The 20,582-nt window shown below is 43.4% G+C and overlaps 1 protein-coding gene across 4 annotated transcripts in view; it reads left to right on the top strand.

Moving 5' to 3' along the window:
- Window positions 1-20,582, top strand: part of palld (palladin, cytoskeletal associated protein) — a 485,446-nt gene that overhangs the window by 20,997 nt on the left and 443,867 nt on the right. For all 4 annotated transcript variants that reach the window (XM_069941703.1, XM_069941714.1, XM_069941705.1 and 1 more), the window contains exon 3: window positions 6,533-7,528. In XM_069941703.1, the coding sequence (XP_069797804.1) occupies window positions 6,534-7,528 (995 nt within the window). In that variant the 5' untranslated portion in view covers window position 6,533. The remainder of the gene's footprint in view (window positions 1-6,532; window positions 7,529-20,582) is intronic.

The raw sequence follows: 20,582 nt of genomic DNA, 5'->3' as shown, positions 1-20,582 counted from the left end.
AGTTGGATTTGGAATCAATGTTGAGGGGAGGGAGGATCAGAGTCAATGATTGTTTTTTTGTGACTGGAACCTTTTGACCAGCAATGTCTCACAGAGCTAGAACCCCTTGATGATTATTGATCTGGAGAAACTGAACGGGCTAAACAATGTACTTTATACAGCAAAGTTTGGCGGGCAGCAACCTCCTTTGAAGAAGACCGCAGAGCCCACCTCACTGACAAAAGGCAAAGGAGGAAAAACCCAACACCCAACCCCAACCAACCATTTTTCCCCTGCAGCCGCTGCAACCGTGTCTGCCTGTCCCGCATCGGACTTGTCAGCCACAAACGAGCCTGCAGCTGACGTGGACTTTTACCCCCTCCATAAATCTTTGTCCGCGAAGCCAAGCCAAAAGAAAGAATAACCAATGTTTCGAGCTTGAGCCCTTCAGCAAGGTATGAGCAAGATGTAGGCAGGCACCTGAACCATTTTTGGGTGCCTGCTGATATTTTCCTCTTACCTTGATGAAGGGCTCAAGCTCAAAATATTGGTTATGTGCCTTTATCTTTGCTGTATATCAGTGGTTCTCAACCTTTTTCTTTCCACTCGCATCCCATTTTAAGTAATCCCTCTCCCATCGGTGCTCTGTGATTCATAAGGGATTGCTTAAGGTGGGATGTGAGTGGTTGAGAATCACTGCTCTAGGCCCAATTGTTACTGAAATATTTTGTTTGAAGAATATTTTGTTTGTGATTGCCCGATTTCCTTTGGAGTTCTGAAACCGTGCACATAACGAGTCAATGAGGGACGATCAAACTTTTTCTTTCCATCCACATCCCACCTTAAGCAATCCTTGCTAATCACAGAGCACCGATGGCATAGGGAATACTTAAAGTGGTACATGAGAGGAAAGAAAGCAGTTGAAAACCACTACTATAAGTAGGGCACTGACCTGCTGAGTTTCTCCAGCATCGCATTTTTACTTCAGTCACGGTGGCTCCAGACTTCAGTGTTTTACTCATTATTAATCCGGAAGTGAACATCGAAGGAATGATTTGCAATTTCATGGATACTGTTAAACTTGGTGGTGTTTGGTCGAGAGAGATGGGGTGATGGTCTCCGGATAGACAATAATGAGTTGGAAAGCTGGGCAGGGAATTGGGAGGTGAAACCTAATCATGAAAAACAAGAGGTGATGACTTTTAGGGGGATCAATAAGGTCAGAATATACTCAATGAGTAGTAGCGTACTGGGAAACACTCAGGAACAGAGGGACTTTGATGTACGTATCCAAAGAGAGCAGCAGGTAGTATTGGTGGTCAAGAATATTTATGTGAATAGATTGCAAGAACAGGCGGGGTTCATTTTAATTTGATTTAGAGATACAACATGTTAACAGGCCCTTCCACCACACCAGCCCACACCGTCCAAATGCACCCATATGACCAATTAGCCTACTGACCCAGTATGTCTTTGGAATCTAGGGGGGAAGCCGAAGCACTCGGAGGAAACCCCTGCAGACACGGTGAGAACTTTCAAACTCCTTACAGATGGCGCCGTATTCTAACCCACATTGCTGGCGCGGTAAGGTTGTAGTATAATTATTCAAAACATCAGTTAAATTACACCTGAAGTACTGAGTGGAATTCTGCTCATCACACCATTGGAAGCATATGACTGCATTGAAGAGGGTGCAGAGGAGATTCACCAGCCCGTTGCCTGGGAAGCAAGGAGAGATGGTATGGGGTGAGCTTGAATTCCTTGAAATGAAAAGTGCCAAGGAGGATCCAAGTCAAGCTTACAGAATTAAGGGGGCTATGAATAGGTTAATAATGAGAAATATTTTCCCTGACCAAAGGTCTATACCACCAGATGGTACAGATTTAAGGTGGAAGGTAAGAGATTTAGAAGGGATGTGAGGAACTATCTATCTGACCAAGAATTTTAAAAATAAATATTTGGATAGGAAAGGTTTATCAATGGATATGGGACCTCACTTTTTTTTCTGAATATTTTATTTGAATTTTTCCAAGACTCATATAGAACATTATTACATACCTCATAAAAAGGTATTTTAAAATTACAATGTCATATAATTTCCCAAATCTCTTCCCCCCCGCCCCCAACAAATGCTAACATAAAAAAGAAAGGGTGTTTAGGCATACCTTCATTAATTAGTCCAGACCTTGAGCTTCAGGAATTCAACGCTATTAACCTCACTATTATTTAAACCTTTTCAGGGAAAAGCCAGTACGATTCAAATAAGGTTGCCACATTTTAACAAATACATCATATTTCTTTCTAAGATTACTTATAATCTTTTCCAGGGGGGCACAACTTTGCACTTCCATATTCCAGTGTGTAATAAGTAGGGGGAGTCAGATTCCATGTAACAGCCATACCTCTCCTGGCTCCTGCTAGTGCGATCCTCAGGAACTGTGTATGACATTTTAATCATTTTTGATTATTCTAAATACAGCTCTGGTTCCAATGGAAATCCACTTCTATCATTTTTGTCAACATTTTTGCAAAGTCATACCAAAAGGATCTTACTTCCACACATAGCCAGATTGAATGTATAAATGTTCCAACCTTCATACCACACCTACAACGCGAGTCCAAATTTCAGATTTTAAACCATGTAATTTTTGAGTGTTTGACTCTTCATTTAAGAAAGGATGTACTGTCGTTGGAGACGGTTCAGAGGAGGTTCACAAGGATGGTTCCAGGAATGAAAGGGTTATCATATGAAAAGTGTTTGACAGCTCTTGGCCTGCACTCGTTGGAATTTAGGAAAATGAGGGGGGAATCTCATTGAAACATTTTGAATGTTGAAAGGCATGGATGGATCCGATGGTGAAAAATTTGTTTCCCAAGGTGGGAGAGTCCAGGACAAGAGGGCGCAACTTCAGGATTGAAAAGTGACGCTTAGAACAGAGATGCGGAGGGATTTCTTTATCCAGAGAAAGGTGAATCTGTAGAATTTGCTACCACAGACGGTAGTGGAGGCCAAGGCAATGGGTGTATTTAAAACAGAGATTGATAGGTTCTTGATTAGCCAGGGCATCAAAGGTTATGGGGGCAATGGGTGAGTGGGGAAAATGGATCAGCTCATGATTAAAGAGTGGGGCAGACTTGATGGGCTGAACAGGCTATTTCTGCTCCTAAGTCTTACGTTCTTAATGGGACTAGCTTGTGTTAGACGTGTAGGGCTGAAGGATCTGTTTCCCTACTTCATAACTATGGCTTCAAAACTCTTTCATCCTTCCCTTAATTACAGTCAGTTGACATGCTCTTGGTGAATAAGCAGAGAGAATGATGGCTTAAGACGGATCATGGCATCGTCAGCTGGCAAGCGATTGGTAACAGCTGCAGGAGATTATTGGTGTTCATGGTGTAACAATTCCATGAACGTGGGGACGCAGGTCTACAGGGAAGTGAAGAAAGTGTTTGGCACCCTTGCCTTCACTGCTCAGGGTTATGAGCCGGGATTTCACGTTACAAATGTGCAGGGCATTGGAGGGAAATTTAATTGGAGTATCGTGTGCAGGTTTGCTCACCCAGCTGTAGGAGAGAGATCATTTAGCCTGATGGGAAGCAGAAGAGATTCATGAGAATGTTGCCAGGGCTTGAGCTATACCAAGCTCGTAGGCTGAGACTTTTCTCCCTGGGGCATAAAAGGCCGAGTGCAGAGCTTGTAGAAATTTATGAAATCACAAGGAGGATTGATGAGCCGAGCATTCGTAGGGCAGGGGGATCTAATCGAGACGCCTTAGATTTAAAGTGAGAGGGGGGGAAAGATTTAAAAAGGACCCCCCAGGGCACCTTCTTCACACAAAGGGTTGTGGGGATATGGAATAAGCTGCCAGAGGAAGTGGTAGAAGTTCAAGGTTCCTTTTATTGTCATAAAATAAAAATAAAAGCATAACATGTACACTTTATTGTCAACACAATGATAGAAGTTAAAAATACAATGCATGGACACATAGTTTTCATTATGTAGCAAAGTTAAAGATACACAACCAACCTTTCAGGCTTGAGCCCATCATCAAGGTGTGAGTAAAGTATAGGCAAGTGCATATCATGAGTTCTCAAAAGTTTTAGCTCATGGAACCCTTTTTGGGAACACTTGAAAATGGTAGAACCCTAATTGTCATGTACAGTTTAGTTCCATGGTTCATGGAGTTGCCCAGTGGAATATCGGTGGAGCGTGGCGGGCTCCTTTGCCGACTTCGCGCTGGCGGGGGAATTGGTCGGGGGTGATGCGCAGGTCTGGTGTCTGCGTTGTGTCAGGGGTGGGGGTGGGATGGGGGGCTTCCTCTGGCACTGGTGCTTCGTTCTGCAGTTTCGGGGTCGGGCATACATGTCTCGTTTGGTGGGGATGGTGTGGGAGGTCGCGCTTCCGGGCTGAGGTGAATTATTTGTACTTGGGGTTAGTGGTTCAGCCAGCTGACAGCATTGTGGAGCTACGGTGCTGGAGAAGTTCAGCGGGACGAACTTTGTGTAGCGGAGACAGAGATGCATGGCCAATGGTTCGGGCTTGGGCCCTTCATCGGGGGCTTCGTTTCTGCCCGGCTGGGTTCTTCTGGCATTTCTTTGTTGTTTCCACTTTATTTGTTTCTATGGTCTGTTTTGTATTGTGCAGGATCGTTTTCCTTCTGCTGCCGTGTGGTCAGGGTCAGGCACTATCCTTGAGTCATGTGGGAGTTTGCTTGGTCATTTTTGATGAGGGGCCGCAGAGCAGTGGACCAGTGGGTGCAGCGTTGTAGAGGTGGCTTTGAGCGTTGATCTGTTGGGGGGGGGGCAGTGCAGCGTGTGGGTTCAGACTGGGAGGGGATGTGGTTTGTCTTTGATGGGTGGTTCACTTGCGGGGCCAGTCTGGGATGAGGCTTTGAGCATGGACTCTGGTGGTGTGGTGCACTTGTGGCCCACATCACAGGAGACTGAGGACTGCTCAGTGAGCACACCGTTCTGTGGTCACTCCTCTCCATGGAACCCAGTTTAGGAACTCTGATGTATATAATATTTTTATGCATTATTATTATTAATAGATGACAATAAAACAAAACCTTGAACCTTTTTAAACACCCTTGTACCTATTTGAGGTTACAGGCCCTCGGTTCAATGTGGCAACCAATGGGAAGCTTTGCTTACAGCATTGCGAGTGTGCACTACTCTAACACCATACGGCTTTCTGCCTTATGGTAAAACCAATCTTTTTGTGTACAGTGGTAACTATGAATATCTATTGTCTATCTTACATGGAGAGCAGTGAGTGTCTGGAAGGTTGGGAGGAGGCTGGTACAATAAGGATGTTCAAAAGACTCTTAAACAGGCGCAGGGATGTAAGAAAGATAGAGGGTTATGGGCTGTGTGGTAAGACCAGCTTAGATTGATGGTGTATAGGTTGGCACAATATCCTGAGTGGAAGGGCCAGTACTGTGCTTCTCACTTTTTAAATAAGCTTTATTTTTTTTCAGCTGCAGTAAGAATTTCGGTACAATGTGTGTATAAACTTGCGATCTGTATTGTCATTAAACCAGCGGAGTCGAACACAACTTTCGGCTTGAACCCAGAGTTTCCTGGCTCAAGCATAAAAACCAATGGAACTGTAACTGAGCAGCCAAGAGCTTGGCAATGTCTTGGGTTTTTTAATGGGTGTGATATTGCTAGTTATCTGAAGGGCAAGGGAATGTTTTGTTTTTTTTGGGTAATAAAAACAGCACAGTACCGGCCCTTCAGTGTTTACCCATCCCATATATTCCCTTTTTTTTTAAAAATCCCTCCCTATTTCATAAGTGTCTTTTTTTGTTTCCATCCATGTGCCTGTCTAAGAGTCTCTTAAATGCCCCTAATATTCCAGCCTCCACCACCATCCCCGGCAAGGAATTCCAGGCACCCACAACTCTCTGTGTAAAAAGCTTATCCCTAATGTCTCCCCTAAACTTCCCTCCTTTCACTTTCCCTCCTGTCCTCTGTTGTTTGCTGTTCTTGCCCTGGGAAACAGGTGCTGGCCTCTATGCCTCTCATAATCTTGTAGACCTCTAAGTCTTCTCTCATCCTACACTCCAAAGATAAAAGTCCCAGTTCTGCTTTCCTTGCCTCATGAGACTCGTTTCCCAATCCAGGTAACATCCTGGTAAATCTCCTCTGCACCCTCCATAGTTTCCATATCCTTCCGATAATGAGGTGACCAGAACTGAACACAATACGCTCAATGTGGTCTCACCAGAGATTTGTGGAGTTGCAACATGATCTCTCCACTCGTGAACTCAATCCCGCTATTAATGAAGCCCAGCGTCCTATACGCCTTCTATCCTATCAACCTGAGTGCCAACCTTGAGGGATGGATTTGAACCCCAAGGTCCCACTGTTCATCCACACTCTTAAGGAACCAACCATTAACCCTGTACTCAGCATTCTAGTTTGTCCTTCCAAAATGCCTCACCTCACACTTACCCAGATTGAACTCCATCTGCTAATTCTCCGCTCAATTCTGCATCCTGTCCTCTTGTAACCTAATGTGATTTTTTTTTTCTCTGTCAATTTTCAGCATGCAAAATGGGTCCTGTGAACATGCCATGCCCCTCCCTCAGACGTTAAAGGAGGCTTATTCATCTGGAAAACTCCCGCCAGACACTTACAGCGACAGCATGATGTCCGAGGCCTCATCACATGACCTGTACTTTGACTCTCTCTCGGAGTTCTATGAGGATGGGATGGCAGGCAGCCCTGTCCTGGGCCTCTCGGACTTCCTCAGTCAGGAGGAGATGAGCAAGAGCCTTGACCTTGCCCGCGTGGCCATTGCCCAGAGCTCACCGGAGGAAGCCAAGGAGCAGGATTTGGAGGACATCTCCTGCTACGTCAGCCCATGCCCTTTGACCAATCAAGGCCACTCCCCTCTCACGCCGGTTGAGAGGTGCGAGGCACCCTCAAGCCCAAACACTGTGGGCTGGACTGCCATGCCCAATGGCCAATACTTCCCAAATGAGAGCACTCCAACCGGGCCCCCAGCCACTGAAGTCGTGCAGGGAGAATTGGCCAAGCATTGCAAAGACCCCTGCCATCAACCTGATCGAACCCACCAGGGGAAATCTCACCCCCAGATGCCAAATCCTCCCAAGAACGAGTTTTGCACCAAAGCTGTGTCATTCATTGAGGAGCTGTCATCCATCTTCAGGACTGCTCGTCCCCGCCACTCATCTCAGCAGAAGAACATCGAGGGGGATAGCTCATCTCCGGACAGCGGCTACCTCTCCCCAAAGAGCCCCGCCAATGTTGCTGGCGACTTGTCCAGGAAAGAAGACAGGGCAGAACCCAAATCGGCTCCGGCCACCATCTCGGAGCCCAGCACAAAGGGCAGGCGGGACAGGACGGCGGCGCAGGAGCATAATAGCCGTGCTGAGACGAGACGAGAAGATCTCGCCGGTGGCGCATCCCCGGGCTCAGGACCCAGGTTCACCCAGAAGCTGAGGAGTCAGGAGGTCACCGAAGGAAGCACGGTGCGACTGGAGTGCAGAGTCCTGGGAAACCCACCTCCTGTGGTCAGGTAAGTGGGTGGGCTCCACAACTGCCCCTCTTTTACTCACTCTTGATGAAGACCAAGAGTCACTAGCCTTGATTCTGCCTAATTTGTTATTCAGAACAGATATCCACATACTTCTGTTTCCTTCCACTGAGGCCATTTGCCAGAGGAAACAGACAGCATGCAGTTTGTGTCATCCAAGGCTGAGGTGTGGCAAACCACAAGTTTATTTTTGGATGAACCACTTATGGAATTGTAATCCGCTTTAAATGCTGCACCGCGCCAATGTTCGCAGTTGAGACCATGATTAATCCACCTTCATCACTGGTGAATTTGTGAAGTGTGTCAGACAAAAGCTGCACCTCCTTGGAATGGAACATGGTACACTGTGTTGCAGTTGAAAAACATGGAAATGCTGAAGGAACTCCGCAGGTCTCACAGCATCTATAGGAGGTAAAGGTCTATAACCGACATTTCAGGCCTGAGCCCTGCGTCAATGGTTCTACAAAAAGGGGCTCAGGCTAATTTCCTCCAGCATCTGTGTTTTAACCACACATCCTCGCCTGCCCCCTCCCCCCCACTAGACTAGGGAGAGGCATAAGAGACTGCGGATCTTAGAATCTGGAGCAGACTAGCAATTGTTGGTGGAGAAGCATCTGCGGTGGGGGGGAGGGGGAGGGGCTGCACATTATGTCGGTGGTCAACTCGGTGATGTTACACACAGGCCTTTTGTTCTGAAGTCCATGGGCAAGCAGAATCTGGGAGGGAGGCTTCATCAGGTCTCCCTCCAGGGGTTGCAGAGGGCAGAGCCCCCAGATATTCAATGCTTGTCATAGGTCGGTGCACAAGTCTGAGAAGCAAGCCAGCAAACATGAATGTTCTATGTTCAGACATTGTTTAAGGACTTTTGTTTGCACCTTCTTGTATTCCTTTCCTGTTGCATTGTTCCTGCGGTTTTCCCATAAGTCACACACTACTGATGTAACACTTTGTCCTGATTTTTTTTTCCCAAGACTACCAGCAAGTGCACTATGTCCCAGTTATCCAGGACTGGTTTTATACCTCACCACTAGCTGGTTCTTACTGTAAAGGTTTACTCATAGACCCGGTCCGGAGTGAGAAAGGAAAGTAGCTAGGTTTTGCAGCATTCTAATAAGGCGGGCATGGGGATTCAAAAGGACCAATTGGGATGACGACTAACTATAGGAATTTACTCTGAACCAATCAATGAGCAGGCTGAAAAGAGGATACCAATCTTATGTAGCAATGGAATTTGTACTTAGTAGCAATTGCATTGGGTGAGAATGTATTGTGTGAACTTTCGATTGGGCCCATCTTTGAACAAGACAAAGGAATAGCTTTGAAATGAATGGTCCGTCTCCGCCAGCTTTCATAGAGAGAGCATCTCTGTGAGACCTTGTGCGGATAACTCACAATTCAGCAGAATAAAAAATAAAAAAGTGACGAAAGTTTGGATCGAGTCATTTTGTGTGATCCACCGAAAGAACCGGAATCCACAGGAGTATATATTACAAAACTGGAGTCCAAAGGCTTAAGCCCATGGTTTGCCTCGTCTTATTGCTCAACTTCCGAAACTGTGTTTGACGAGATGTGTTCATGTCAGCTTCAAGCTTATCATCACACGAAGCAAGGTGGGCTGAGAGAGTTTGGTTTGCGGGCTGTCCATCCCAGGCAAGTAAAACACTAGTACAGATGTTCAGAGTTACGGAGAAAGGCACAGTGAGTATCGAGAAAAGGTTCATTCAGGACATTGCTAAACATCAGGATAGTAGCTGGTCCTTCAATCTGGTGAATATTTTTCCTGAAGGGAGGAGGGAAAACGGCGGAGGGGGGGGAAAGAACCGGGGGGGTGGGATGAGTCTTTTCATGTGTTGGCTGCTTTTCCAAGGCAGCTGGAAAATAGTTGGAGCTGATGGAGGGGAGATGTGTGATGGCCTCAGCTGCATTCATACGCTGCATTTTCCAGTAGTCTTGGATGGAGTCGTTCCACTGATATGAAATTTTAATGGTGCACCTGTCGAAGTTGATACAGGTGACCTAGCAAACTTCCTCAGGTTTACGGGGAAGCAAAGACATTGGTGCATTTTCTTAGCCATCGCGTTGATGTGGGGTGGACAAGGACAGGTCATTGGAGATGGGAGTAAAACATGAAGGTCTGCAGACACTGTAATGGAATATTTGGGAGATAAATTGGTAAAATTAGAGGAGGTTACATACATACACATACTTTAAAACAGATCTTATTTGAAATATTGAAGAATTCATATATAGTAACTTTACAGAAACTATGGAGAATGCTGTGCACATTTCACAAGTAGGTGCTAATTGAAATGATGTCATTGAAGCAACAGGCAGGAGATGCTCTGACTGTTAAAAGCTCTTTGCAAAGGTTTTGACAGAGTGCACAGAAAGGTCACTCCTGAGTTTTGGCTTACCTAAAGACAACAGCTTGACCAAGAAGACTAACTCCTATTGTTTGTTGGAGGAGGTCAGGGGTTTTGCAAGTGAAATAGTCACATGGGCTTTCTGGCAATGAGAGAGTGAGTGAGTGAGAGGGGGAGAGAGGGGAAGAGAGGGGGAGAGAGGGGGAGAGAGGGGGAGAGAGGGGGAGAGAGAGGGGGAGAGAGAGGGGGAGGGAGAGGGGGGAGGGAGAGGGGGGGAGGGAGAGGGGGGGAGGGAGAGGGGGGGAGGGAGAGGGGGGGAGGGAGAGGGGGGGAGGGGGAGGGGGAGGGGGGAGGGGAGGGCGGGGGGAGGGCGGGGCGAGGGGGAGGGCGGGGCGAGGGGGAGGGCGGGGGGGAGGGCGGGGGGAGGGGGAGGGGGAGGGGGTGGGGGAGGGGGAGGGGGTGGGGGAGAGAGAGAACAAGCAGGAAAAGTTTGTTGGAAGTGAAACAGAAAAGCTCCAGAGCAGCGGATGGCTGGAAGTGCTATTTGTCTGATGTTTCTCTTGGAATAAGTGGAACAGAAAGGAACTGTAGTAGCCTGAAAGAAAGAGGTTATCATCTGGAGAACCGTGATGGGGCAAGTTTCATCAGCAAGACATTGAGGTGACTAATGGTGGTACCTCAGTTGTGGAAATCCCGGAACAGCAAATCACTCTGCAAACCCAACGAGAACCTTCCTGAGCAGTAAACGTTTACCTTTCAAGCACCAAAGCCCGGTGAACTTTATATATGTTAAATTCTGTGCACAGTATAAGAATTGCCTGCAACCAGAGAACTTAAAAGAATGAGAAGTGAGATTGAGCTGTGAACCAAGGAACTTTTCTTACATTTGCACTTAGAATTAGAAGGGGGTTAAGTTGGGTTAGTTAAGTTAATAGATACAAGTTAAAGTTTGATTCTGTTTTCATGTTTAAAGATCATTGAAAACAACTTTTGTTTAAGGATCTACTTGTCTTGGTGAATGTCTATTGCTGCTGGGTTTTGGGGTTGTAACAACTGAGATTGAAGTAAAAACCCAATGCATCAAGGCAGCATTACCATGCTGGGGAAATTCAGCAGGTTGAACTTGACATGGCAAGGATAAAGATGTATAACCAACATTCTGGGCTTGAACCCTTCATCAAGGTACGAGCAAAGAAATTCCATGGTGCCATTCTCTTCATCGGAGAGACTGGATGCAGACTGGGAGATCACTTCGCTGAGCACCTTCTCTCTGTCCACATCAGTGACAGGGCTCTCCCAGTGGCCAACCACTTCAATTCTGCACCCCACTCCCATGCTGGCATGTCTGTCCATGACCTCCTGTACTGTTAAACCAAGGCTGCCCGAAAATTGAGAAACAACATTTGATTTTCCATCTGGAACCCCAACCAGATAGTATTAATATCAACTTCTCTGGTTTCTGCTAGCCTACTCTCCCTTCTCCTTCCCTTTGTCTTCTGGCCTTCAGCTCTCCACCCCTTCCCTCTCCATTCACAGAGCTGTCCCTCCTCTCCCTGCTTGTTGGTGTGTCCTCCCTCCTTTATCCACCTATTACCTCCTGCCTTTGGGAGCACGTTGCTCCTCCTGCCCGTCCCTCCCTCCCACCATTTTGTTCGGGCACCTGTCCACATTTTGCTCATACCTTGATGAAGGGCTCAAGCCTGAAACATTGGTTATGTATCTTTATCTTGGCTCTATTATTTGACCTGCTGGGTTTCTCCACTGTTGTGTTTTTTACAGGTCACTGGAGATCTTCACTCTTTGGAACATAGTTATCTACTATTTTCACCTCAGTGCTGTTGAGTCGACAGCAGAATGAGCTCCACCCCTCTTCCGGAATTGTATGATCAGCTCCTTCATCCTGCTGACATTGAGGCAGCGGTTGTTATCCTGGCACCAAGTCACTTAGCCCTCTCTCTCCCTTCTACTGTTCCATGCCATTCAATTTATGATGTCAGCTGTTGGTGATTTTCTAATATTTCTACCAGATGTATTTCACCTCACATCTACCACAGTTACAATTCCCCTGCCACTGAACTGCTCAGTCTGCAGGTTTCTGCAGATGCTGGGGTCCAGTACAATACCCAGGTCCGACATGTTGGTTACCCCCTTCACCTCCTACTGAGTTTCTCCAGCATGTTCGGGTGTTGCAAGGTTTTCTAATGTGTAAAGATACATTCCTCCTCTGTGTGAACTACAACCTTGGGCTTGAATCACCTGCAAACTTTAATACTACTTGCATGTTCCCATCCAAGCCACTCTTGGAAATTCTATGACAGAGATTCCAGCAATCTTTTTAATATTTTATATAACAATTTTAAAACCACATCAATGTGTACATGTATTCATTAAAACTACAACAAATATAAGAGGTATATATATGTGTGTGTAACCCCCTGACTCCCTCCCTTCCATCCTCCACCCATCCTCCCTCTCAGAATATACCAAAAGAAAGAAAGAAAAAGTCTGGAGAATGTCAAAAAAGCAAATAATACACCATATAGTCTCAATACTAATAATGGAGCTGGGGGTTACCAACAGGATGCGCTTTCAGAGATGTTACTACATTTTCAAACTAACATATTGTGAATATGGGCTCCATTTTCTCCTAAAAAATGATATTTATTATGCAAGTTATCAGTTACTTTCTCGAGTGGAAGACAGATACGAAGTTCAGCATACCATCTCTCCATCCCTAAATACGTATCTGATTTCCAAGTAATGGCCAATTCCTAGAAACAGCTAAAACAACTTATTTAAAAAAAAACAATTTGATACATCGTTAACCTTAATTTAGGTCTAACTACTTTAATATTACCCAACAAAAATAGCATCAAATCCTGTGGGAGTTTAAACCCTATTATTTTCTCCAAAAAATTCCCTACTTCTAACCAAAAAGATTCTACTCTAGGCACTTCCAAGTAGAATGCAAAAAAGAACTGATTTCCCAACCACATCTAAAACATAAATCTGATGATAATTGGGTTCAATTTAAAAAAAGATTTTGACAAGTTAAACATAATGCATATTGAACCTAACAATAATAATTTTCATCATTTTTTCCTCTCTCAATGCCTGCAGTTAAAGGCCATGAATTAAATAGCATGATGTCTAATTTTTTTCTAAGCTTAGAGAAGACATGATACGATAAAACCATTGAAAGACTGTTGGATGTCTAGAGACTTTCCGTTTGAATAGAATGGCTCTTCTAGCCAACAATGTAGAGAAGGCCACAACCTATTGAACAGGTACAGAAAACTCCCTATGTCTGGGTCAATAACCCCAAAAAGAGTAGTTATTGGATTGGGTTGCAGCTCCACCTGGAGAATAGTTGAAATAATATTAAACATTTCTTTCCAATAGTTTTCTAAGGATGAACAAGACCAAAATCTATGTGTCAATATGGCAACTTCAGATTTGCATCTGTCACAAATAGAGTTAATATTTGAAAAAAAACATTAACAAATATATCTTTGGACATGTGAACACAATGCAGTACTTTGAATTGGATTAATGAATATTGGGCACATGTTGAAGATGGATTACCAGTTTAAAAATCTTGTCCCAAAGATCCTCATATAAGGATCTTGCGAGTTCCAGTTCCCAAGCCTTTTTAATCATGAAGAACTGGACTTAATCCAAAAAGTTAAATAGTGAATATTAGCAGCCCAATAATAAAATATAAATTATTTAAGGCCATTCTTCCAACTTTTTAAAATTTTGTAAGTGAAATTTGCTAATTCTAGGTTTTTAGTTCTTCCAAATAAAGGAAAAAACTTTTGAGTCAATATTAAAAAAAAGGTTTTGGGATGAAAACTGGAATGGCTTGAAATAAATATAAAAACTTGGGTAATCGTTCCATTTTATCTACATTAATACGATCTACTACAGATAATGATACAGGAGTCCATCTAGAAAAAAAAACAATCTCTTACTTGAATAGAGGAGATTTATATTAATCTTTTAGTCATTTTAACTCCTAAGAATGTGAAATTATCTCTAACAATCTTTAATGGAACTTGAGTGTCGATAGGGACCTGCATATTAATCAGAAAATGTTCCCTTTTATGAAGATTTAATTTATATCCAGAGAAAGAGCTAAATTGAGAAAACGCATAACATAACTGGGATAGATCTTTCAGGATCTGAAATATAAAGTAATAGGTCTGCATGCAAAGAAACCTTATGAGTTGCTTCATCTCTGACAATCCCTTGAACCACATGAGAGTCTCTAAGGGCTATTGCCAGAGGTTCTAAAGCTAGATCAAGTAGCAAGGGGCAAAGGGGACATCCTTGTCTAGTTCCCCTAAACAAAGTAATGAGAAGGATTTGTTATTATTAGTAACTATCACAGCTATAGATCAGTTTAAACTATGAAATAAAGACCATACCAAAATTAAATTGCCCTAACCATATAACCATATACAGCACAGAACAGGCCAGTTTGGCCCTACTAGTCCATGCCAGAACAAATCCCCACCCTCCTAGTCCCACTGACCAGCACCTGGTCCGTACCCTTCCAATCCTCTCCCCTCCATGTAATTATCCAGTCTTTCCTTAAATGTAAATAACATTCCTGCTTCAACCACCTCTGCTGGAAGCTTATTCCACATCCCAACCACCCTTTGCGTGAAGAAATTTCCCCTCATGTTCCCTTTATAATTTTCCCCTTTCAATCTCAAACCATGGCCTCTGGTTTGAATATCCCCCACTCTTAATTGAAAAAACCTATCCACGTTGACTCTCTCTGTCCCTTTTAAAATCTTGAACACCTCCATCAAATCCCCCCTCAATCTTCTATGCTCCAGAGAAAAAAGCCCCAGGCTGCTCAACCTTTCTCTGTAACTCAAACCCTGACATCCTGTCAACATTCTCGTGAACCTTCTCTGCACTCTCTCTATTTTGTTTATATCCTTCCTATAATTTGGTGACCAAAACTGCACACAGTACTCCAAATTTGGCCTCACCAGTGCTTTGTACAATTTCATCATAACATCCCAACTCTTGAATTCAATACTCCGATTTATGAAGGCCAACATTCCAAATGCCTTCTTCACCACTCTATCTACCAGAGTATCAACTTTGTACCATAACTCCTAAATCCCTTTGTTGCTCTGCACTCCTCAATTGTCTACCATTCAATGTATATGACCTATTTAGATTTGCCTTTCCAAAATGCAACACTTCACACTTATCCGTATTAAATTCCATCAGCTATTTCTCAGCCCACTCCTTTACCTTTCCTATATCTCTTTTTAAGCTATGGTAATATTCCTCATTGTCCACAATACCACCAGCCTTTGTATCATCTGAAAACTTACTTATCCAATTCACCACCCCTTCTTCCAGATCGTTAATTATACAACAAACAATAGTGGACCCAGGACCGAGCCCTGAGGAACTCCACTAGTCACCGGCCTCCAATTGGACAAACAATTTTCTACAACTACTCTCTGACACCTCCCATCCAACCACTGCTGAATCCATTTCACTACCTCCTCATTTATACCTAATGCCTCTACCTTTTTACCTAACCTCCTGTGGGGAACTTTGTCAAAAGCTTTACTAAAGTCTAAATAGACAACATCCACAGCTTTCCCTTCATCAACCTTTTTTGTAACCCCCTCGAAGAACTCAATCAGGTTTGTCAAGCATGATCTACCCCTGACAAAACCATGCTGACTACTCCCTATCAATCCCTGTTCTTCCAAATATTGCAAATGCCATCCCTCAGAACACTTTCCACCAACTTACTCACCACAGACGTCAGACTCACAGGCCTATAATTTCCAGGCTTACATTTGGACCCTTTCTTAAACAGCGGAACAACATGAGCCACTCTCCAATCCTCTGGCACTACCCCCGTGACCAGTGACATCCTAAATATCTCTGTTAATGGCCCTACTCTCTGTACACTAGTCTCCCTGAGTGTCCTTGGGAATACATTGTCCGGACCTGGAGATTTGTCCACCTTCATCTTTTTTAGCACAGCCATCACTACCTCCTCAGTTATCCTTAAATGATTCATGACCTCCCCACTATTTTCCTTTACTTCAACTGGTACAATATTTTTTTCTCTAGTGAATATCGAGGAAAAGAAATCATTTAAAATTTCCCCCATCTCCTCTGACTTTTCACATAGTCGACCCTCCCTATCTACAAAGGGTCCAATTTTATCCCTCACTAATCTTTTATTTTTAATGTACCTATAGAAACCCTTTGGATTTATTTTTACTCTGTCAGCCAAAGCCTCTTCGTGCCTCTTTTTGGCCTTTCTAATTTCTTACTTAAGATTGTTTCTACACTCCTTGTAGTCCTCTTTCAATTTCTCATCACCCTGCTGTTTATACCTCTTGTACACCTCCCTCTTTCTCCTAACCAATTTTTTAATATTCCTCAAAATCCAAGGCTCCCTATGACTTCTAGCCTTTCCTTTGATCCTCACTGGGACATATCTACTCTGTACTCTCAAAAATTCTTTTTTGAATATTCTCCATTTTTCATTTACATCCTTTCCTGAAAAAATCATGTTCCACTCAATACTCCCCAAATCCATTCTTATTCCTTCGAAATTTGCTTTTCTCCAATTCAGAACCTCAACTTTAGGCCCTTCTTTGCCCTTCCCTAAAACTACCCTAAAACTAATAGAGTTGTGATCACTAGACCCAATTGGTTCTCCAACATTAACCTCAGACACCTGACCTATCTCGTTCCCTAACAGGAGATCCAGTATTACACCATCCCAAGTCAGTTCCTCTACGTATTGATTAAGAAAACTATCTTGTACACATTTGACAAACTCTAGCCCATCCAGCCCTCTTACTGTATGGATATCCCAATCAATGTGAGGGAAGTTAAAAATCTCCCTTAATATTTCAAATAGTTCCACTCCACTTTGTCAAAAGCCTTTCCAGCATCTAGAGAAACTATACATTCTGGAATTGTGTCTGAAGGGAAATAAATAATATTCATTAATCTACAGATGTTAAAATGTGAATAGCAACTTTTAATAAATCCAGTCTAATCTTTATATATAACAGTGGGAAGAATATTTTCCAACCTACTGACTAGAATCTTAGAAAGAACCTTAAAATCTATATTCAACAAAGAAATTGGTCTACAGGAAGTACATTCAGTCAGATTTTTATCTGCTTCATAAATCAATGAAATTGACACTTCATAAAAAGTTGCCGGTAAGGTCCCAGAGAAAACTGATTTTTCAAATACTTTACGTAGTTGAGGAGTACATAAATTAGTAAATGATTTTTAAAATTCCACCATAAAGCCATCTGGACCTGGGGCCTTGCCATATTGAAGAGAGGATACAGCTTGGGAAACTTCAAACTCTGATATTGGAGCTTCCAACAGGTTTTGATCTGATGATAGTTTGCAAAAATGTATCCATTAAAATAGAATTATCAGGAAATTCAAATTTGTATAGATCTGAATAAAATTCCTGAAACACTTTATTAATTCAGCATGATCAAAAGTAATGTTTCCATCCTTCTTGTGTATCTTTGTAATTTGTCTTTTAGCTGGAGCTGCCTTCAGCTGACCAGCAAACAGCTTACCTGATTTCTCTCCATGTACATAAAATTGAGATTTAATTTTAAGTAGTTGATTCTTGATGGGGTAAGTTGATAATAAGTCGTGCTGAATTTGAAATTCTACTCTTTCCTTATAAAGGACCATACTAGGTGTCATAGAGTAGAATGTGTCAATTTATTTAATTCTATCAGCAAGAAATGTCAGTTCACTTTTGGTATGTTTACTACATCCAGCAGAATAAGAAATTATTTGTCCTCCTCGAAATGCTTTAATTGCATCCCAAATTACTGGATTGTTCATTCCTTCAGTGGAATTTGTTTGAAAGAAGAAAGAAATCTGATCTTTATTAAACTGCCAATTGCCTTCCACGGATGCTGCTTGACCTGTTGAGTCATAGTTCAAGTTGATTCATTAAAGTCAAGTTCAAGTTTATTATCATCATGTACAACCTGATTAAAAAACACCATTTCTCTGGACCACGGTGCACACACATACTCAGCTCATAATAATTACATATTTATGATGTATCCTCAAATATTTTGGAATCATTTACTTGTTTCATTTACAAGAGACCCAAGATTACATCAATCTCAGAGCCTCCAGGAAGAATCTATTTCCCAGTCTGGCAGTCTTGATTTTGAAGCTCCTGTACCTCCTTCCTGATGATAGTGGATCAAAGATGCCATGTGCTGGACATTAGGGATCATCAGTAATTCTTTGCGCCCTATTTAATTTAAGCAACTCTCCAGATGAATAGAGGAAAGAGAGACCCTGTTTTTGAGGAATATTAGAAATTTGGTTAGGAGAAAGAGGGAGGTGTACAAGAGGTATAAACAGCAGGGTGATGAGAAATTGAAAGAGGACTTTTCTTTGGCTTGGCTTCGCGGACGAAGATTTATGGAGGGGGTAAAATATCCACATCAGCTGCAGGCTCGTTTGTGGCTGACAAGTCCGATGTGGGACAGGCAGACACGGTTGCAGGGGAAAAAGTGTAGAAAAAATCTTAAGAAAGAAATTAGAAAGGCCAAAAAGAGGCACGAAGAGGCTTTGCCAGGCAGAATAAGAATAAATCCAAAGGGTTTCTATAGGTACATTAAAATTAAAAGATTAGTGTCCAGTCCAACGCTTTGCAGCTACTGTCCCACACAATGATGCAGCCAGACAGAACACTCTCAATTTTGTTTTTGTAAAGGATTGTCAAGATGGGGGCCGGTTGCCTTGCGTTCCTTGGCCTCCTTAGGAAGTGCAGGAGCTGCTGTATCTTCCAGACTAATGAGGAGGTGTTGTGGGTCTAGGAGAGACTGTGTTGCTCCAGTTGTGATTAAATCTGCCTAATGGTCTGTGATACCACTTGACACCTCATTACCCCAGCTACGCCCTTTCGAGTCAGGATGAGGTGAAAACAAAAAAAGAGGAAAAAAATTAGTTGAGGGAAGGGAAGCCATAGAAATGATGATCAACATTAAAAAGGTGCATGTATCACAGGACTGCTGAATTTTATTTGAACTGCTGCACTTTTAAATTTGTGGGAGCTTGCTAATTGCAAATGCGTTGTTGTACTTCTGACAGAACAGAGAATAGCACGGCACAGGAACAGGTCCTACGGCTCGTGAAATCTGTGCCGAACCTGATACCAAAATTAAACTAAAACACCGCTGCCTGCATTTCATAGGACCCTATTGTCAAAGGGCATGGACAGAGTAGATGTAGAAAAGTTGTTTCCCAGGGTGGGAGATTCAAGGACAACTTCAGGTTTGAAGGGTGTCTGCTTCAACCGGAGATGAAGAGGAATTTCTTTTGCCAGAGGGTGGTATATCTGTGGGATTCGTTGCCACAGGCAGTTGTTGAGGCCAAGTCATTGGGTGCATTTAGGGCAGAGAGTGATGTCTTCTTGATGAGCCAGGGCATCAAAGGCCAGGCAGTGGGGCTGAGTGAAAAAATGGATCAGCTCATGATGGAATGGTGGGGCAGACTCGATGGGCTGAACAGTATATTTCTGCTCTTATTTCTTATGATCTTATGTTGGCTATTCAGGTCATCGAGGCCATTCCGACATGAACTGATCCACTCAGCCCCATTCCCCTGCGTTCTCCCCATAACCTTTGATGCGCTGACTATTCAGATACCTGCATGTTCATGTGTACAGCAGCAGCTTAAATCTTGCCATCGTGTCTGCTTCCACCACACACAGCCTGCTGCAGGCACCCACCACTCTCTGTTGAAAAGCTCGCCCACTGCATCAGCTTTCTCCCTCTCACCTTGAATGCACGGAGAATTCACTATACTTCCTTGGTTCTGAAGCACATCAGAAGGTCACCAAAAGGTCCTACACAAATGCAAGGCTTTCTCTCGAAGCTCCCAGTGCAGTGCGATGGGAGGTTGTTTGCTTTCTTCTCAATATCGGCAAATAAAAGAGCATCTGAAGTTCTGTAGCATCAGCCTCGCCTTCTTCCAACACCCCCCAGCTCCCTCCAATCAGCTGCTGAAGGACGTCACACACGAACCATCACTCATGAAACAAAACCTGAGCAACATGACTCTCAGTATGCATCTGTAATCAGTGTCCAACAAAATTGGGAGAGAAAGCTTTTCATTCATGGGTTGGGTGAGGGCCTCTGTGATTTTTCTTTGTTGTTGTAGCAAGGGAGTTTATAGTTTGACCTTTGTTAGCAATTAATCTATTGATCACTGGTTCTGAGAGTGATGAACTGAAAAGGTTCATCTGGTTGTCTGAACATGAGTATTAGAAGCAGGTGGAGGCCAATCAGCCTGATGAACCTGCTTAGCATCAGAACAGGACAGCACGGGAACAGCCCATTCAGCCAGGTATCTGTGGTGCACCAGTTGAATTAAATCTCTGCTGTTTGGCTCATGATACTTTCCTGCATATCATATGGATTTGAATGTAAGTGTTGCAGGCTTCTTTTATATTTTTCAGTAAAGTCTTGGGGGTGGGGGTTGGAACAGGGAAAGGTACTCACAGATAACAACATGTTGTGAGACAGCTTGGCACTTAATTCAAAAGCCATAAAACAGCGTTATTGTTCTCAATTGAAAGACTATAACAATAGATGTTTACTCAGGAA

This window comes from Narcine bancroftii, chromosome 1, assembly GCF_036971445.1.
Source record: "Narcine bancroftii isolate sNarBan1 chromosome 1, sNarBan1.hap1, whole genome shotgun sequence".
Lineage (NCBI taxonomy): Eukaryota > Metazoa > Chordata > Chondrichthyes > Torpediniformes > Narcinidae > Narcine > Narcine bancroftii.
The sequence above is the reverse complement of the archived record's forward strand: the minus strand, read 5'-3'. Positions and strand labels throughout refer to the sequence as shown.